The sequence below is a fragment of the Hylaeus anthracinus genome, unplaced genomic scaffold, assembly GCF_026225885.1.
Source record: "Hylaeus anthracinus isolate JK02 unplaced genomic scaffold, UHH_iyHylAnth1.0_haploid 11985, whole genome shotgun sequence".
In the NCBI taxonomy this organism is placed as follows: domain Eukaryota; kingdom Metazoa; phylum Arthropoda; class Insecta; order Hymenoptera; family Colletidae; genus Hylaeus; species Hylaeus anthracinus.
Window position 1 is genome coordinate 5228956 of NW_026534333.1, and position 12949 is coordinate 5241904.

The 12949-nt window shown below is 37.4% G+C and overlaps 4 protein-coding genes across 4 annotated transcripts; all 4 read right to left on the reverse strand.

Annotated features, from left to right (window-relative positions):
• Nucleotides 1–117: 117 nt before the first annotated feature.
• Nucleotides 118–3201, reverse strand: LOC128886851 (odorant receptor 13a-like). Its single transcript, XM_054142041.1, has 5 exons — nt 2405–3201; nt 1990–2328; nt 1064–1265; nt 843–998; nt 118–373 (listed from the first exon to the last, which is right to left on the reverse strand). Exons 1-5 carry the CDS (start codon nt 2764–2766, stop codon nt 326–328), a joined length of 1107 nt encoding a protein of 368 aa, XP_053998016.1. The 5' UTR covers nt 2767–3201; the 3' UTR covers nt 118–325.
• Nucleotides 3202–3335: 134 nt separating this feature from the next.
• Nucleotides 3336–6349, reverse strand: LOC128886852 (odorant receptor Or2-like). The gene is made up of 5 exons (XM_054142042.1): nt 5628–6349; nt 5026–5364; nt 4502–4703; nt 4273–4428; nt 3336–4184 (listed from the first exon to the last, which is right to left on the reverse strand). Exons 1-5 carry the CDS (start codon nt 5987–5989, stop codon nt 4140–4142), a joined length of 1104 nt encoding a protein of 367 aa, XP_053998017.1. The 5' UTR covers nt 5990–6349; the 3' UTR covers nt 3336–4139.
• A 1116-nt stretch (nt 6350–7465) lies between these two features.
• On the reverse strand, nt 7466–9680 carry LOC128886776 (odorant receptor 46a-like). Its single transcript, XM_054141940.1, has 5 exons — nt 9319–9680; nt 8329–8667; nt 8048–8249; nt 7715–7870; nt 7466–7522 (listed from the first exon to the last, which is right to left on the reverse strand). The coding sequence occupies exons 1-5, from the start codon at nt 9678–9680 to the stop codon at nt 7466–7468; spliced, it is 1116 nt and encodes a 371-aa protein (XP_053997915.1).
• A 1569-nt stretch (nt 9681–11249) lies between these two features.
• On the reverse strand, nt 11250–12821 carry LOC128886855 (odorant receptor Or1-like). Its single transcript, XM_054142044.1, has 4 exons — nt 12275–12821; nt 12010–12211; nt 11620–11775; nt 11250–11518 (listed from the first exon to the last, which is right to left on the reverse strand). Exons 1-4 carry the CDS (start codon nt 12583–12585, stop codon nt 11462–11464), a joined length of 726 nt encoding a protein of 241 aa, XP_053998019.1. The 5' UTR covers nt 12586–12821; the 3' UTR covers nt 11250–11461.
• Between the last annotated feature and the right edge of the window lie 128 nt (nt 12822–12949).

The following is a 12949-nucleotide window of genomic DNA, read 5'->3' on the forward strand; positions in this document are numbered from 1 at the left end:
AAAAGACGTACACAAAGTCCAATATAATCATCACATTTATCATATTATGTATAATTTATCATAGTTTGGCGTGTTCGCTAGCATTAAGGTGCACAACAATTTGGGATTAACGTACGATGTTCCCATTTGTTTAATTCATAAACAATAGTTTTATTAATGTTTTAATACTAGGGGAGGAATTCTTACAACCTCGTTGGCATCACGACTCACAAAAATTTTACTTTTACGAATTTCTTCTTCTTGTCTTAATTATTATAACTTGCAGGATTTCAGGAGATAGGCTTTTTTATATACCGAGTGAATCCTCGCATTCTCGATGATACTCCTAATTCTGATTGAGCAAGTTATACGCCGAGTAAGAAGTTTTCAGGAGCTGTAATAAACAAACGGTTAAAAAGGATAAAATGAGAACATTAGGTCAACTTTCTCATTATGTTGCCAGTCGTGTACTAGATGTTGGCAGTGCGGTGGATTAGAGGAAGGAATGCCAAATTCTCAAACTGTGTTTCATAGTACACTATCTACTTAATCACTGATTTATGATCATTACATTCTGTTAATTATGTTTTTGAGTGTTTTGTACGAAGCCATTTAAAGTTGTTCGATTTCATGGATTTCACGTGAAAAAATATTTTTATTGTTTCAGGTAAAAATTACAAGGATCACCGATTTCTTTTATAAGCGACGATATATTTTTCCTTGGTCTCGAGGAAAAGACCAGTAAAACGAATATAATGATCTCCAGTTCAAGCTCATCATTACCAAAGCGCTTAGAAAAGATCGAGGTAAGTAACAGTTCAGGAATTTGCATCCTCAAGACAATACGTATATTTTGTACTGACTCCCATGAAAGACGCGAGGTTCATCTCCACAGCGTAGATGCTAGTGAATTCGATAGGCATCGTTGCACGTTTCATCATCATTAGAAGAATCTTCTTAGCGTCGCTATCCAAACACTCCAAATTGCATTCCATTACCATGTCGGAAATCGCGAGACTCTACGGAGGGAAATTTCGCATAATATCGCGATGTTTTGATTGAATTTATTATCTCAACACGGAACCTTCAGTCGGACTTCGTTCCCATACCAACAGTAATACAATATCTGCATAAGCGCGGAGCTCGTGTAGGTAACCATTACTGCGTACTTCGTGTCCACTTCCTTTTGGGTCAGTTGATAAATTTCGAGGCACATTGTCGCAATGGTCGCCAGAAACTGAACAAGCATTATCATCTTGTACACCCCGTTCACTTTTGTGGCGAATCTACGGTGGTTAGAAAAGGAATTATATTTATTGAGCTCAGGAAATGAGTTCAATGAAATATCAACGGTATTTTGTGGATGCAACTCGAAATACTGTAACACCTTGGAGCCATACATCGATAAATCAGTACTTGGTATTAGAAACGTAAAATATCATCCGGTCGCGATCGTGTTAAGAAATTCTGACTGTGATCGAAACGTGCTTGCGATTGAGCTTGGAGATTCCCAATGAAGTCCTGCATTTCGTATTCAATTATTTAAATATTCATTAAGTAAATTCTTCCATGTGTGTGAAATTGGTAGAGGACCAGGAAACTTTGTTACTAAGCAAGTCATGTCGAAGAAAAGTAAAAGACTCCTTACTCATGACGCCATTGTCTTGTTCATATTAAACGCACAATTATCTTAACTTTCTGTAAAAAATGTTCATTCTTCTTACAAATCACAAACAGACGCCTCTTGCCTCTTGACTATTTACTATATTATTTAGAACTATTCATACGCATATTTAGAATAAAATAAATAGACTGCTACAAATATTTCCAACTGTTTCGAATTTGTAGAGTGCCAGTAATGCAAACATTATTATTACGTTCGGCAATTGAGAATTTGAGAAAATAACTTGTCCGTGACTTCGAAGAAAATGACTTCTTAAAGAACTGCGTCCAAGTTTCTAATTCTCTCCCCGAGCGCGTTTAACTTGAAGAAAAAAATGTGAAACCCACTTGTATATATGATTATGAAGACGAGCGCATTGTTTAGCCGAATCCTTTCCATATTTCTTTATATTTCTCAGACGATATCCAAGTATCTCGAAAACGCAGTATATATGGATCAGCAAGCCGCTGAATAGATTGTCGCAGGCGATGTCTAAAATCGTGCAGATCGTCATACTTAGCGCTTGATGAATGTACGTAATGGAAAATAGAAATAAAGATGAGTAGTCGTAGGGTATCCAGGCTCGGTAAGGTAATCTTTTCGCTTTGAAATCTTTGGTAATCGTCGATGCGTACATGAATACTAGGCAGCTCTCCATTGCTATTGTGTAGGCGATTATGTTCCTTCTGAAAATCATAATATTACGATTACTTGTATTGGTAGAGTCCAAGGTTTCAGAACACAAATTCATCGTTGACTCACTTTGCCCAATTCTCGAATTTCATTTGAATCTCGACTTCGTCGCTGTTGACCGGCTTCAGAGGCTCCTCTTGGAGGCTGTCGATCAAAATTACGTAACTCTTGTGACTCGTTAGAAGATTATACATTTTGCAACAGGCAACGAAGATCCCCAGCGTCAAATAAAAATTGTCACTGAACTCGTCCTGGTTTTCGACGTTGAACACTATGTCCAGAATTTGAGTTACCAGGAGAGCGTGTATCATGAGTAACAAAACAATCGTGTAAACATTGTACAGAAACTTTTTCGTCGTCGACGTCCAGGATGCCGGTCGTGAACAACCGCCCACGGCTAGGTACGTGAATATCCACCGCAGTAATTGCATTACCGATTACAGGGCGTTGAACAACGAACGCAATTTCAATACTAACTTTACATTTATTCAATTCCAAGCGCTATTTCTATTTCTTTTTTATACGTATTTCTTTATTTTGCACCTCAAGTTTTGATTGGTTTATTCCCAAAGTATCGACAAGATTAAACGAATCATCGAAGAAACTTAGTAGAAAACAAAGAACAACACGACTTTGTTCTTAGTATGATTTACAAATGTATGAATACACCAAGAGAAGCGATGCTTTATATTCGCGATCTTGATTGCTTAATGGATGGAGGTTTGGGTATTACTGAATGGCTCACTCCCCATATCCTGTACCCATAGAAGAACGAGTTTCTTCGAATTGTTTTCCCTTCGCCTTTACCAGTATTATTCTAATAACCGAGGATATGTAAACGCGACTTCTTAATATTTCATAAGAGTAAAGACACGGCTTCCCCTATTCGTAACAATACTCTAGCATCATGTACGACAGTTTCCGTTGCAACACTGGATTGTAATTTGTCTTGAAAATAAATATAAAATGTCGACATCAAATTCCATAAAGATAATGAATAGTCTAAATGGAAATTAGAGAATAAATATTTGAATGGTATAAGCTGATATCGTTTCTGCGTTCATCTGTCTACTTCAAATCCATACGACTTTGACGACACGCGTCAAATTTGATTTCTTCGAACAGATGTAAAGATGAAACGTTGATAGAAAGTCTATTGTTTAGCACGACATCTAGAACAGTATTAATTGCCGGTGTACAATCGAATTCTGTAAACGTTTCCTGCGATGGGAGAAGAGGTTAATATTTGGAAGGCTCTGGATAATATCCATACACGAATCACCATCGACGAGGTGCGTTTCGAAATTGCTTAATAATATTTTAAAGGGTCAATTGTTAAGAAATCTGTACCAACTTATACGACGAGTATGTAGACTTAGAAACAAAATATGGATTTTGTTTAGTTTGATATTTTTAATTATGGAAGCAATAATTGCTTGTTAAGGATAAAATAAACATTAAAGAATCGACATGTGCATAGAATCCTGAATTACAAAGAAGCAATTTAATACCGTAATTCTTTTCAAAGAGAACAAAAAATATTTGGAAGACAGTGTAGACTCTTCTCGGTACTTTGTTTATAGTTCAGTACTTGCTCGCTGTTGATATCAAACATTTTATTTCGTGAATGAGGTGATAGACAATGACAAACACTGTGACGGAGGCAACAATTGTTTATAATATGTGTTGCCGTTCATACCGAGTATTGCAAGCATGTTCTTCAAGTGTTGTTCGGGACTGGTTTCCTTTCATTTTTTCCATTTATCGAGAGGTACGTTCATGCAGATGGGTTAATCAATTTACGTTAACGACGCAGCACGTTGAACGCCGAGTAAGACGTTTTTATTATCTGCACCAAGTTTATGTTTAATTAGTTTGAGGACTGTTTCAAGCTGTAAGAAGTTACCTGAACCATCGTGTATGTATTTTATACTTACGGTTTTGAAAGACTCGAGGTTTATGGACACGAGATTTGCAGTAGAAAATTCGATAGGCATTGCTGAGCGTTTCATAATCATTAAGAAAATCATCTTAGAGTCGTTGTCCAAGTATGCCCAGTCAGTGTCGATAACCATTTCCGCCATTGTGAGACTCTATTGATGTAAAAGATTGTGTATAATTGTTCTTCTTTAATCGAAGATTAAATTCTATAACTTGTAAAGAAACCTTCTCTCGGACTTCGTTCCCGTACCAACAGAAAAATAGTATGTGCAGGTATGTATTGAATGAGAAAAGCATAATTTCATATAGTTTAGATGGGTCTTCGTTTTTCGTGAAACGATAGAGATTGAAGCAACACAGTAACGTGCTCACCAGAAATTGAAGAAGCGTTACCATTTTGAATTCTTCATTTATCGTCGTAGCGAATCTGTAACCATATCAAGAGAAATTATTTTGTCCAGCACAATTATATTGTATATGTATACTATTCGTGTTATCAGTATCACGAATCACAAAATAGATTTCTTTTATATGCTTGTTGCTTAACGTTTTTACGATACTTTTTCTGAACTATGTATAAAATATTTCAAAATTGAAAGTTCATAATTAAGTTGGTTTTATAAATTGCTCTCAAACTCCCAGCTATACAGAAAAGTATTCCAATCAAAAGTTGAATGGTATCAATAGAAAATAGAAACGTACTACTTTCATCGGGCATTGTCAATTTTTTGGGAAAATTAGATACTCACTTGTATATATGATTATGGAGGCGAGCGCACTGTCTAGCCGAACGGTTACCATACTTTATGATACCTTTCATCCGATGCGCGAGTATCTCGAGAATGCTGTACGTGTGAATCAACAAGCCGATGAACAGATTGTCACAGGTAACATTAACAAGCGAACAGACCGCCATAACTATAAATTGAATAATGAAAACAATAGTGAATCTCGGTAGAGAATTAAAATCGAAGGGTAACCAGATTCGCATGATTAATTTTCTGTTTTTGAATTCTGCGTAGATCGAATGTATAGTCATCATTACTAGACAGGATTCCATTAATGTCAAGTAGATCATCAAGTTCCTTCTGCAAAGAAATGGAAAAGCTAATCGTTGGACCATATTCGCATGATTAGTATCGCTATAGATACTCTCCATCACAGACGGAATAATAAAACACCAAAGCAAAAATTGTAAAGTGATGGAATAGTAAAGAGGCGTTCTGGTTTGTGTGGTCAAAAATAGTCGAGTTTCAGAAATTTTTTTTGTAAAACCCTACCCTACCATAAATTGAAACAATTATTATCGCTACGATTACTGTAAACAACAACCATGCGAATACAAACTCACTTTGCCCACTTTTCGTATTTCGATTGAATCTTGACTTCATCGGAGTTGGTCGGCACCAGAGGTTCCGACCGCATGGTGTTGATAATAATCCCATAGTTGTCGCGACTTCTCAACAAACAGTACAATTTACAACAAGAAGTGAAGATCCCCAGTGTCATGTAGAAGTTCTCGCAGAAATCGACTTGATTATCGACGACATACACAATGTCCATTACCTGTGATATCAGGTTGCTGTGTATCAGGAAAAACAAAAATAGTGAATAAACATTGTACAAAGACTTTTGCGTCGAAGACGTCCAAGAAGACGGTGGCATGGCACCGACCACGCAGAGAAGCGCATATATCCACTGCACAAAATTCATTACCAATTTTGTAGACAATTTCGATTAAACTGATGTATTTATTAACAAGAAGTAATACAGCAAATCGTGATTCGTATACAACCTTTACGTTTGCCTCGTATCCAAGTTCTAGTTCTGTTATTTTAATACGAACTGCGACATAGTCTTTGGTTAGCTTACTCTCTGAACGTTGACGAGTTTAAGTGACAAGACATTTGGGACACTACTTCGATGGTAAAACGGCAAGATAAAATTGCGAACGAATAGATATATCGCAATATCTTTGCAATCCTGATCCGACGTTGAACGATGCCTCAGATATGACTGAAGGGTGTAAAATAATTGAATTCTTCGTTCGCCCTTAAAGGAACGCGTTTCCTCGAGTTTCCGTCTTTTCGTCTTCACCTACCGTATAATTATCATAATAACCGCGGATACGTCAACGCGACTTATTTATATTTTACAAACGTAAAGACGTCATGTCTCCTATACGTAATATTGTTTCGCGTTCTGCTCGTTTTCCCTCCCATGAAGCACCCCGGAGAGTCGTACTCCGTGGAAGAAATAAATGAAAGTTATCGGTAACAAATATAGCGACACATGATACGCGAGGGTGGAATTTATAACGAGGAAAGCGGATTAAATAATGAAGATGCGCGAGGTGTCGTCACTCTAGCATTTCTTCTTTTCTATCTGTCGTTTAGTTTCGTCGAACATGAAGGGACAGCTACAAACATAAAACGTTAGAACTAAAGACTAATCGGTTTTCAGTGCAACACCATCAGCAGAGTTGAATAGAATTTATCGGTGTTCGCAAGTACAACTATATTTTCTTAAATAAAGTTTGCGAGACAAAATAACAGAAAGTGTTCCGTGATTTCTTGAAAAAAATTCGCTAAAGGTGATGAGTCATTGAACGTTTGTTATTGATAAAAAGAAAAAGAAGAATATGGCGAATACCAGAGTCTATTCGTTCCTGTGTTTATTTGAATTTCCTGTTTTATGCCTGAGATGACAAAGGAAACCCGTATTGCCTAAGCAAATTTGTCACAAGAATTACAACATCAGTAGTTTTCGATAGAATTTGCTAATTCATTTCTATAATATTCGTTTCTACATTCACTAGTATGTACAATTTTGAAGTGTATGTTTCCACTTTCTTCTCCTTTCATCCCCCTTTCTTCGATTACTTCGCCCTAAAGATAACGTATATTTTTTAGTGATCCTTAAATTTGTGTTTATAATACGTAGCGTTGTTTCCATCGCGTGTTTTTAAAAAGAATATGCCACAGAGAAAATAGACAGAAAAAAGTCAAATGCATTATAGGGACGCAAAATTCAAATTCTTTTACCATTTTTTTACCACATTTGCCATTCGTACCGAGTATCGCGTGTTCCTCGTGTTGTTCGTGATTTATCTTTCTCTTTCATTCGCTGAGTAGTAGGTCCGTTCGAAAAAGCTGATAAATTTTTCTTTAAAAACAACGCACAACTCTTCTAGTTCTCTCGACGTTGGCGGAGTACGTTAAATACCGAGTAAGATGTTTTTACTATCTGTAACAAGTGGACTTGTCCGATACATCCGGTATAATGCTATCATTCGTTTTCAAATCAGACAAAAATAATTGAGAAATTATAATGATACGGTGATCGTTTAAAAAATGACGAACATAATTTTTCTGAGTCTCTCAGACAGTCGATGATACCAGTGAGTTAAGAAGACGTATATAAATATTTTCTACTGACTGTTTTGAAAGATTCGAGATTCATGGAGATGACGTGCACGCTGGAAAACTCGATAGGCACCGTCGCACGTTTCATCATCATAAGTAGTATCTTCTTAGCGTCGTTGTCCAAAGCTGGCCAGTTACATTCGAGTATTACATCGGGAATTTCGAGGCTCTGTCAATGAATGTGTCGTATAAAATTCTGAACATTCAAATTGCAATTCACTCCAAGCTCATATCGAATTCTTCGTTGACCCTTAGAAGCCCGATTTTCCAAATTAAAGTTACGAAAATATCGACGTGTCAAATTTGAAATTTAGGGCATTTAAAATCTAGGCTTAAAAGAACGTACCTTCAGTTTCACCTCGTTGCCATACCAACAATAATACAGTATCTGCATAAGCGTGCACACCGCGTACACCATCATTTCCATAAATTTCGACTCCGTTCCGTTTTGGTCGAGCCGATAAAGGTCGAAGCAACACATCGCCATGCTCACCAGAAATTGAAAAAACACTATCGTCTTAAATTCCTCGTTCACCATCGTGGCAAATCTGCAAAACGCTCGACAAAATTTTCTTTTCTCTTCTCGCGCATTCTGTATTTGAAGAAAAATAAAATGATCGAACCCACTTGTATATATGGTTATGAAGACGAGCACATTGTTTAGCTGATTCATTTCCATGTTTCACGATATTCTTCAGACGATATTCGAGTATCTCGAAGACGCAGTAAGTGTGGATCATGAAACTGCTGAATAGATTGTCGCAGGTAATGTTCAGGAACGTGCAGATCGTCATACTTAGCATTTGATGGGCGTAAGTGATAGAGAACGCAGGCAGCGAGGTGTAGTTGTACGGTATCCAGGCTCGATATGTTAACTGTCTCGTTTTGAAATCTGAAGAAACAGACGTCGCGACCATGCATCCTAAACAACATTCTATTACCACTATGTAGACAATCGCGTTCCTCCTGTAAATAATATTATTTGGATGACTAGCAATCTTTTTTTCGTGCATTATGTATATCACAGTGAAACTTTTTATTTTTTGTATGTTTTTCATATTAGTGTACTGTCGCTGGAAGGGATCTTGTCAGGTCGTAAACCGAAACAGTGGTTATTGCTTTATTGTGCCAGGTAACTGATCCGTAGGACGACAGGGGTGTCGCGGCTCTACAGTATACATGCCCACGTTACACCCCGGGGCCCCAAGACTTGATGTTTGCTACGCGGGTTTTTTCAAATTGGAAAAACCGAAAACTCTTGACGATGATTGGTTAACTAAGTTCTTACCTACCATAGTATTTTCAATAAGTAGACAGCTCTCGTATGTGTGAACGAATATACATAAGAAGAAAAAAATTATTGAAATATGAACATCCTAATTCTGATACCATACGGCCCTAAACGAAAAGTCTAGCTCTGTCCTTGTCTAAAAAGGTGTCAGATTACTAATTGCGGTCGACTTAAATTGTAAAGATCGATGTCCGACCGACTTTACGTCCTCACAAGATCCCTTCCAGCGACAGTACGCCATAAATGCATAAAATCGGCAGTTTATTCATCAGTTTCTATCAAGCTAGCTTCCAACACGTTACAGCCTGTATAAACCTTAGACTCACTGTGCCCACTTCTCGAATCTCGTTTGAATCTCGACCTCGTCGTTGTTCACGGGCGTCAGAGGCTCCTCTTGGAGCGTTTCTATCAGAATTGCGTAATTTTTGTGGCTGGTTAACAAATTGCACATTTTACAACAGGAAACAAACACCCCCACCGTCAAGTAGAAATTGTCGCTGAAGTCGTCCTGGTTCTCGCAGTTGAACACTATGTCCAGAATTTGGGTTAATACGAGGCTGTGCACTAGAAACACCAGAAAAATCGTGTAGATATTGTACAAGAACTTTTTGAACGGAGAGGTCCAAGAAGCTGGTGGCAGACAACCGCATAACGTGAGAAGCATAAATGTCCATCGAAATATGTACATTGCTGACTAGGTACAGCTAACTTATCACGACGTATTCGTTCATCAGACGTTGCACAATTATTCCACTTTATACAGGAACTTCGAGTACTTTCATTCGAAGCGCTAGACCTACTTCTGTATTCCTAAACTACGACTCGGGCTTTAGTTAGCTTACTTCCTGAACATCGACGAGATTGCGCGATAAAACATAAGGATTCCAGAAGGAAACACTATAGCTGTAGAAAACTATGCAATCTCATTGGTATAACGACGTGCAAAATAGAAAACAATTTGTAACAGAAACGATGTCTCCGCTTCGCGATCCTGATTGTTCGTTGGATAGAGGTCTAGCTTTCACTGAAGACTATAGACTGTAGTACTTCTTTCCTACCCTCGTATGAAGAATTTTCTTCGACTTCCCTTCAAGTTCACGGACTGCGTTATTACCATGATAGCAGGGAATACGTCGACGCGACTTACATATTTATATTCTTCAAGAGTAAAGACAAGTTTCTTTTCTCGTTACTGGTGATGCTATCTTTTATTCCGAGTACTGTTTTCCGCCAATGCACAGAGTTACATTGCGCGTGGAGAATAAATAAGAGAAAGCCTACAAAAAATTGCGTGAAGTACAAAATCCTAGACAGGCATTTTTCAAACAAACGGAAAGTAAATATTTAAAGGGCACACGTTGTGGTTGCGATTTTTGCGTTCATGAATTTTAAATGCGTACGTGTTATACAACTGACGTTGGATTTTACCAGTATTTCTTTCGATTCAGTCCGATGTAAAATGTTGGAAGGGGCGCGAGTGATTTCTTAGCACGACATTGTTGACATAGTTTAATAGGATTTATCGATATTAACAAATAATATTTGGCTCTACACACTTCGGCAAAGTTGTTGGATGCGTTTAACGACATGTTCTTCTACCTTTTTTCCAAGCTCTGCGATTTTCTCGTTTTGCGTGATTGAGAGACAGTTTTCTTGTTCACGTATTGAGACAGTCGTCGATTTCTTCATGCTATTCTAGATTCTGTTGAAGCAAGTTGTACGCCGTGTAAAAAGTCTTGAGTAACTGTAATATGCAGACATGTACAAATTAGTAACATCTGGGCCACTTTCGTCTCATATTTAAAGCAGATCACTTGAATCATTTGTTTTTATTTAAAGATAGAATGTTCGATCTCATGGATTTCATATGGTAACATATTTTTATTCTTTAAGGCGAAAATGGGAGGATCATCAATTTCCTAACGCTAAATTTCTTTGTCGGCCTCGAGAAAGAGTGCATATGACGAATATAATGATCTCGAGTTCAAAGTTATCCAGTGAGCCATCAATGTAAGTACAGCTTCAATGTAAGGCAGATTATTAAAACGATACATACACATACTCGTAAATTGGATACGCACCGTTGCAAGTTTCATCATCATTAAGAGAATCTTTCCAGCGTCGTAATCCACAGATTCCAATACTACGTCTAATTAATTGAAACATAATTTCACAACCACGTAATTCAATTGAAACGTTTTTAATAGAGGAAGGAAAAAGAAATATTCGAAAATTTGGTATTCCATTTATTCCGAATTTTCGTTTGCAAACGTCAGTAATTTTATTTTACGAAGGTTATAGACAATGAGGAGTAATATGACACAGTGGCGAGTTTTATATCAAATTCACTCATTCTCAAACACACATAATGTTACTTGCTTTTCTTTTCTCTTTCTCGTAATCATTCACCGCGTGATACGTTACTTTCAAAAAGTGTAGAATTATATTTAAAAGCACTGCACACTCCTTCTAGTCCCCTTGACCACTTCGGAGCACGTTGAACGCCGAGTAAGAGCTCTTTACTATCTGTAACAAGCGTGTATGCAACGTATTTGATTCTTATTCATTAATCAACTTTTCTCCAATTTGTTTTTGATTCAAGCCATATCATACCATACTTTACTTACGGATTTAAAGGTGTTGACATTCATAGACACCAAATACACGCTGGAAAATTCTATGGGCACAGTCGCCCGTTTCATAATCATTAGAAGAATCTTTTTAGCGTCGTTGTCCAAAGATATCCAGTTGCTTTCGATTATCATCTCAGGAATTTCGAGACTCTATCATAGAAATCATTGCATAAAATTGCATTTTGATTTAATAGTGTAGTATCCGCGCCTCCCATACCCAACAATAAGGAGTCAAATAAGAACACGAAACGTAGAGTACGGGATTGGTCGCGTAGGTAAAGCGGTCGACTGTGGATCCGAGGATCGTGAGTTCGAATCCCCGTGGCATACTTTTCGTTTGGACTCCTACAATAGCAAATTGAATTCCTTGTTAAAAGGACGTACCTTTAATCTGACTTCGTTCCCATACCAACAGTAGTAAAATATCTGTATAAACGCGCAGAGTGTATAAACCACCACTACCACAAGCTGAGAATGCACTTCGTTCTTGGCCAATCTGTAAAGGTCGAAGCAAAGCATAGACATGCTCGCCAGGAACTGGACGAATACTACTAATTTAAATTCTTCGTTCACTGTTGTGGCAAATCTGCAATTATATAAGAATTGATTATTTTATTTTATTTTATTTTATTGAAAATAGTAGACCCACTTGTATATATGATTATGAAGACGAGCGCACTGCTTCGCCGAATCGCTTCCATATTTTATGATATTTTTTAGACGGTATCCCAGTATCTCGAATATGCAATACGTGTGTATTAACAGACCACTGAACAGACTGTCGCAGGCAACGTTTAAAACCGAACACGTCGCTATACCTACGACCTGATGAGTGTAAGCAATCGTGAACGTCACGAAAGAAGAATAGTTGTAAGGTATCCAGGCTCGGTACGTTAATTTTCGATTTCTAAAATCCGTGGTAATCGAAGATGCAATTGTGCATACTAGACAGATTTCCATTAATATCGTATAGACGATTGCGTTCCATCTGTAAAAACGTTAGTTTGCAATAGAAAACTATTTTAATCGAAGCGAAATAAGTTAAATGTGCCAATTCAACTTCCAAACATATATCCTAATTATTCCAAATAAAAATGTTAAAAACCGGCAATATAAAAATACACTCACTGCGCCCATTTGTCGAATCTCGTTTGAATTTCAATTTCATCCTCGTTCGCTGGCACAAAAGGTTCTTCTTGCAGAGATTCGATCAAAAACGCATAATTCTCGCGACTCGTCAATAAATTACACATCTTGCAACAGGAAATAAAGACTCCCAGAGTCATGTAAAAATTGTCGCTGAAGTCGTCCTGACTGTCGACGT

Coding starts and splice junctions, on each gene's coding strand:
- LOC128886852 (XM_054142042.1), bottom strand. CDS start 5,989: ATGAATTTTGTGCAGTGGATATATGCGCTTCTCTGCGTGGTCGGTGCC. Junction 4,704..5,025: donor CTCCATAATCATATATACAA/GTGAGTATCTAA, acceptor ATATGGTTACAG/ATTCGCTACGACGATAAATG. Junction 4,185..4,272: donor ACCTCGAGTCTTTCAAAACC/GTAAGTATAAAA, acceptor AACTTGGTGCAG/ATAATAAAAACGTCTTACTC.
- LOC128886851 (XM_054142041.1), bottom strand. CDS start 2,766: ATGCAATTACTGCGGTGGATATTCACGTACCTAGCCGTGGGCGGTTGT. Junction 1,266..1,989: donor CTTCATAATCATATATACAA/GTGGGTTTCACA, acceptor TAACCACCGTAG/ATTCGCCACAAAAGTGAACG. Junction 374..842: donor ACCTCGCGTCTTTCATGGGA/GTCAGTACAAAA, acceptor TGTTTATTACAG/CTCCTGAAAACTTCTTACTC.
- LOC128886776 (XM_054141940.1), bottom strand. CDS start 9,680: ATGTACATATTTCGATGGACATTTATGCTTCTCACGTTATGCGGTTGT. Junction 7,871..8,047: donor GCAACGAGGTGAAACTGAAG/GTACGTTCTTTT, acceptor ATTCATTGACAG/AGCCTCGAAATTCCCGATGT. Junction 7,523..7,714: donor ATCTCGAATCTTTCAAAACA/GTCAGTAGAAAA, acceptor CACTTGTTACAG/ATAGTAAAAACATCTTACTC.
- LOC128886855 (XM_054142044.1), bottom strand. CDS start 12,585: ATGGAAATCTGTCTAGTATGCACAATTGCATCTTCGATTACCACGGAT. Junction 12,212..12,274: donor CTTCATAATCATATATACAA/GTGGGTCTACTA, acceptor ATATAATTGCAG/ATTTGCCACAACAGTGAACG. Junction 11,776..12,009: donor GGAACGAAGTCAGATTAAAG/GTACGTCCTTTT, acceptor TTTCTATGATAG/AGTCTCGAAATTCCTGAGAT.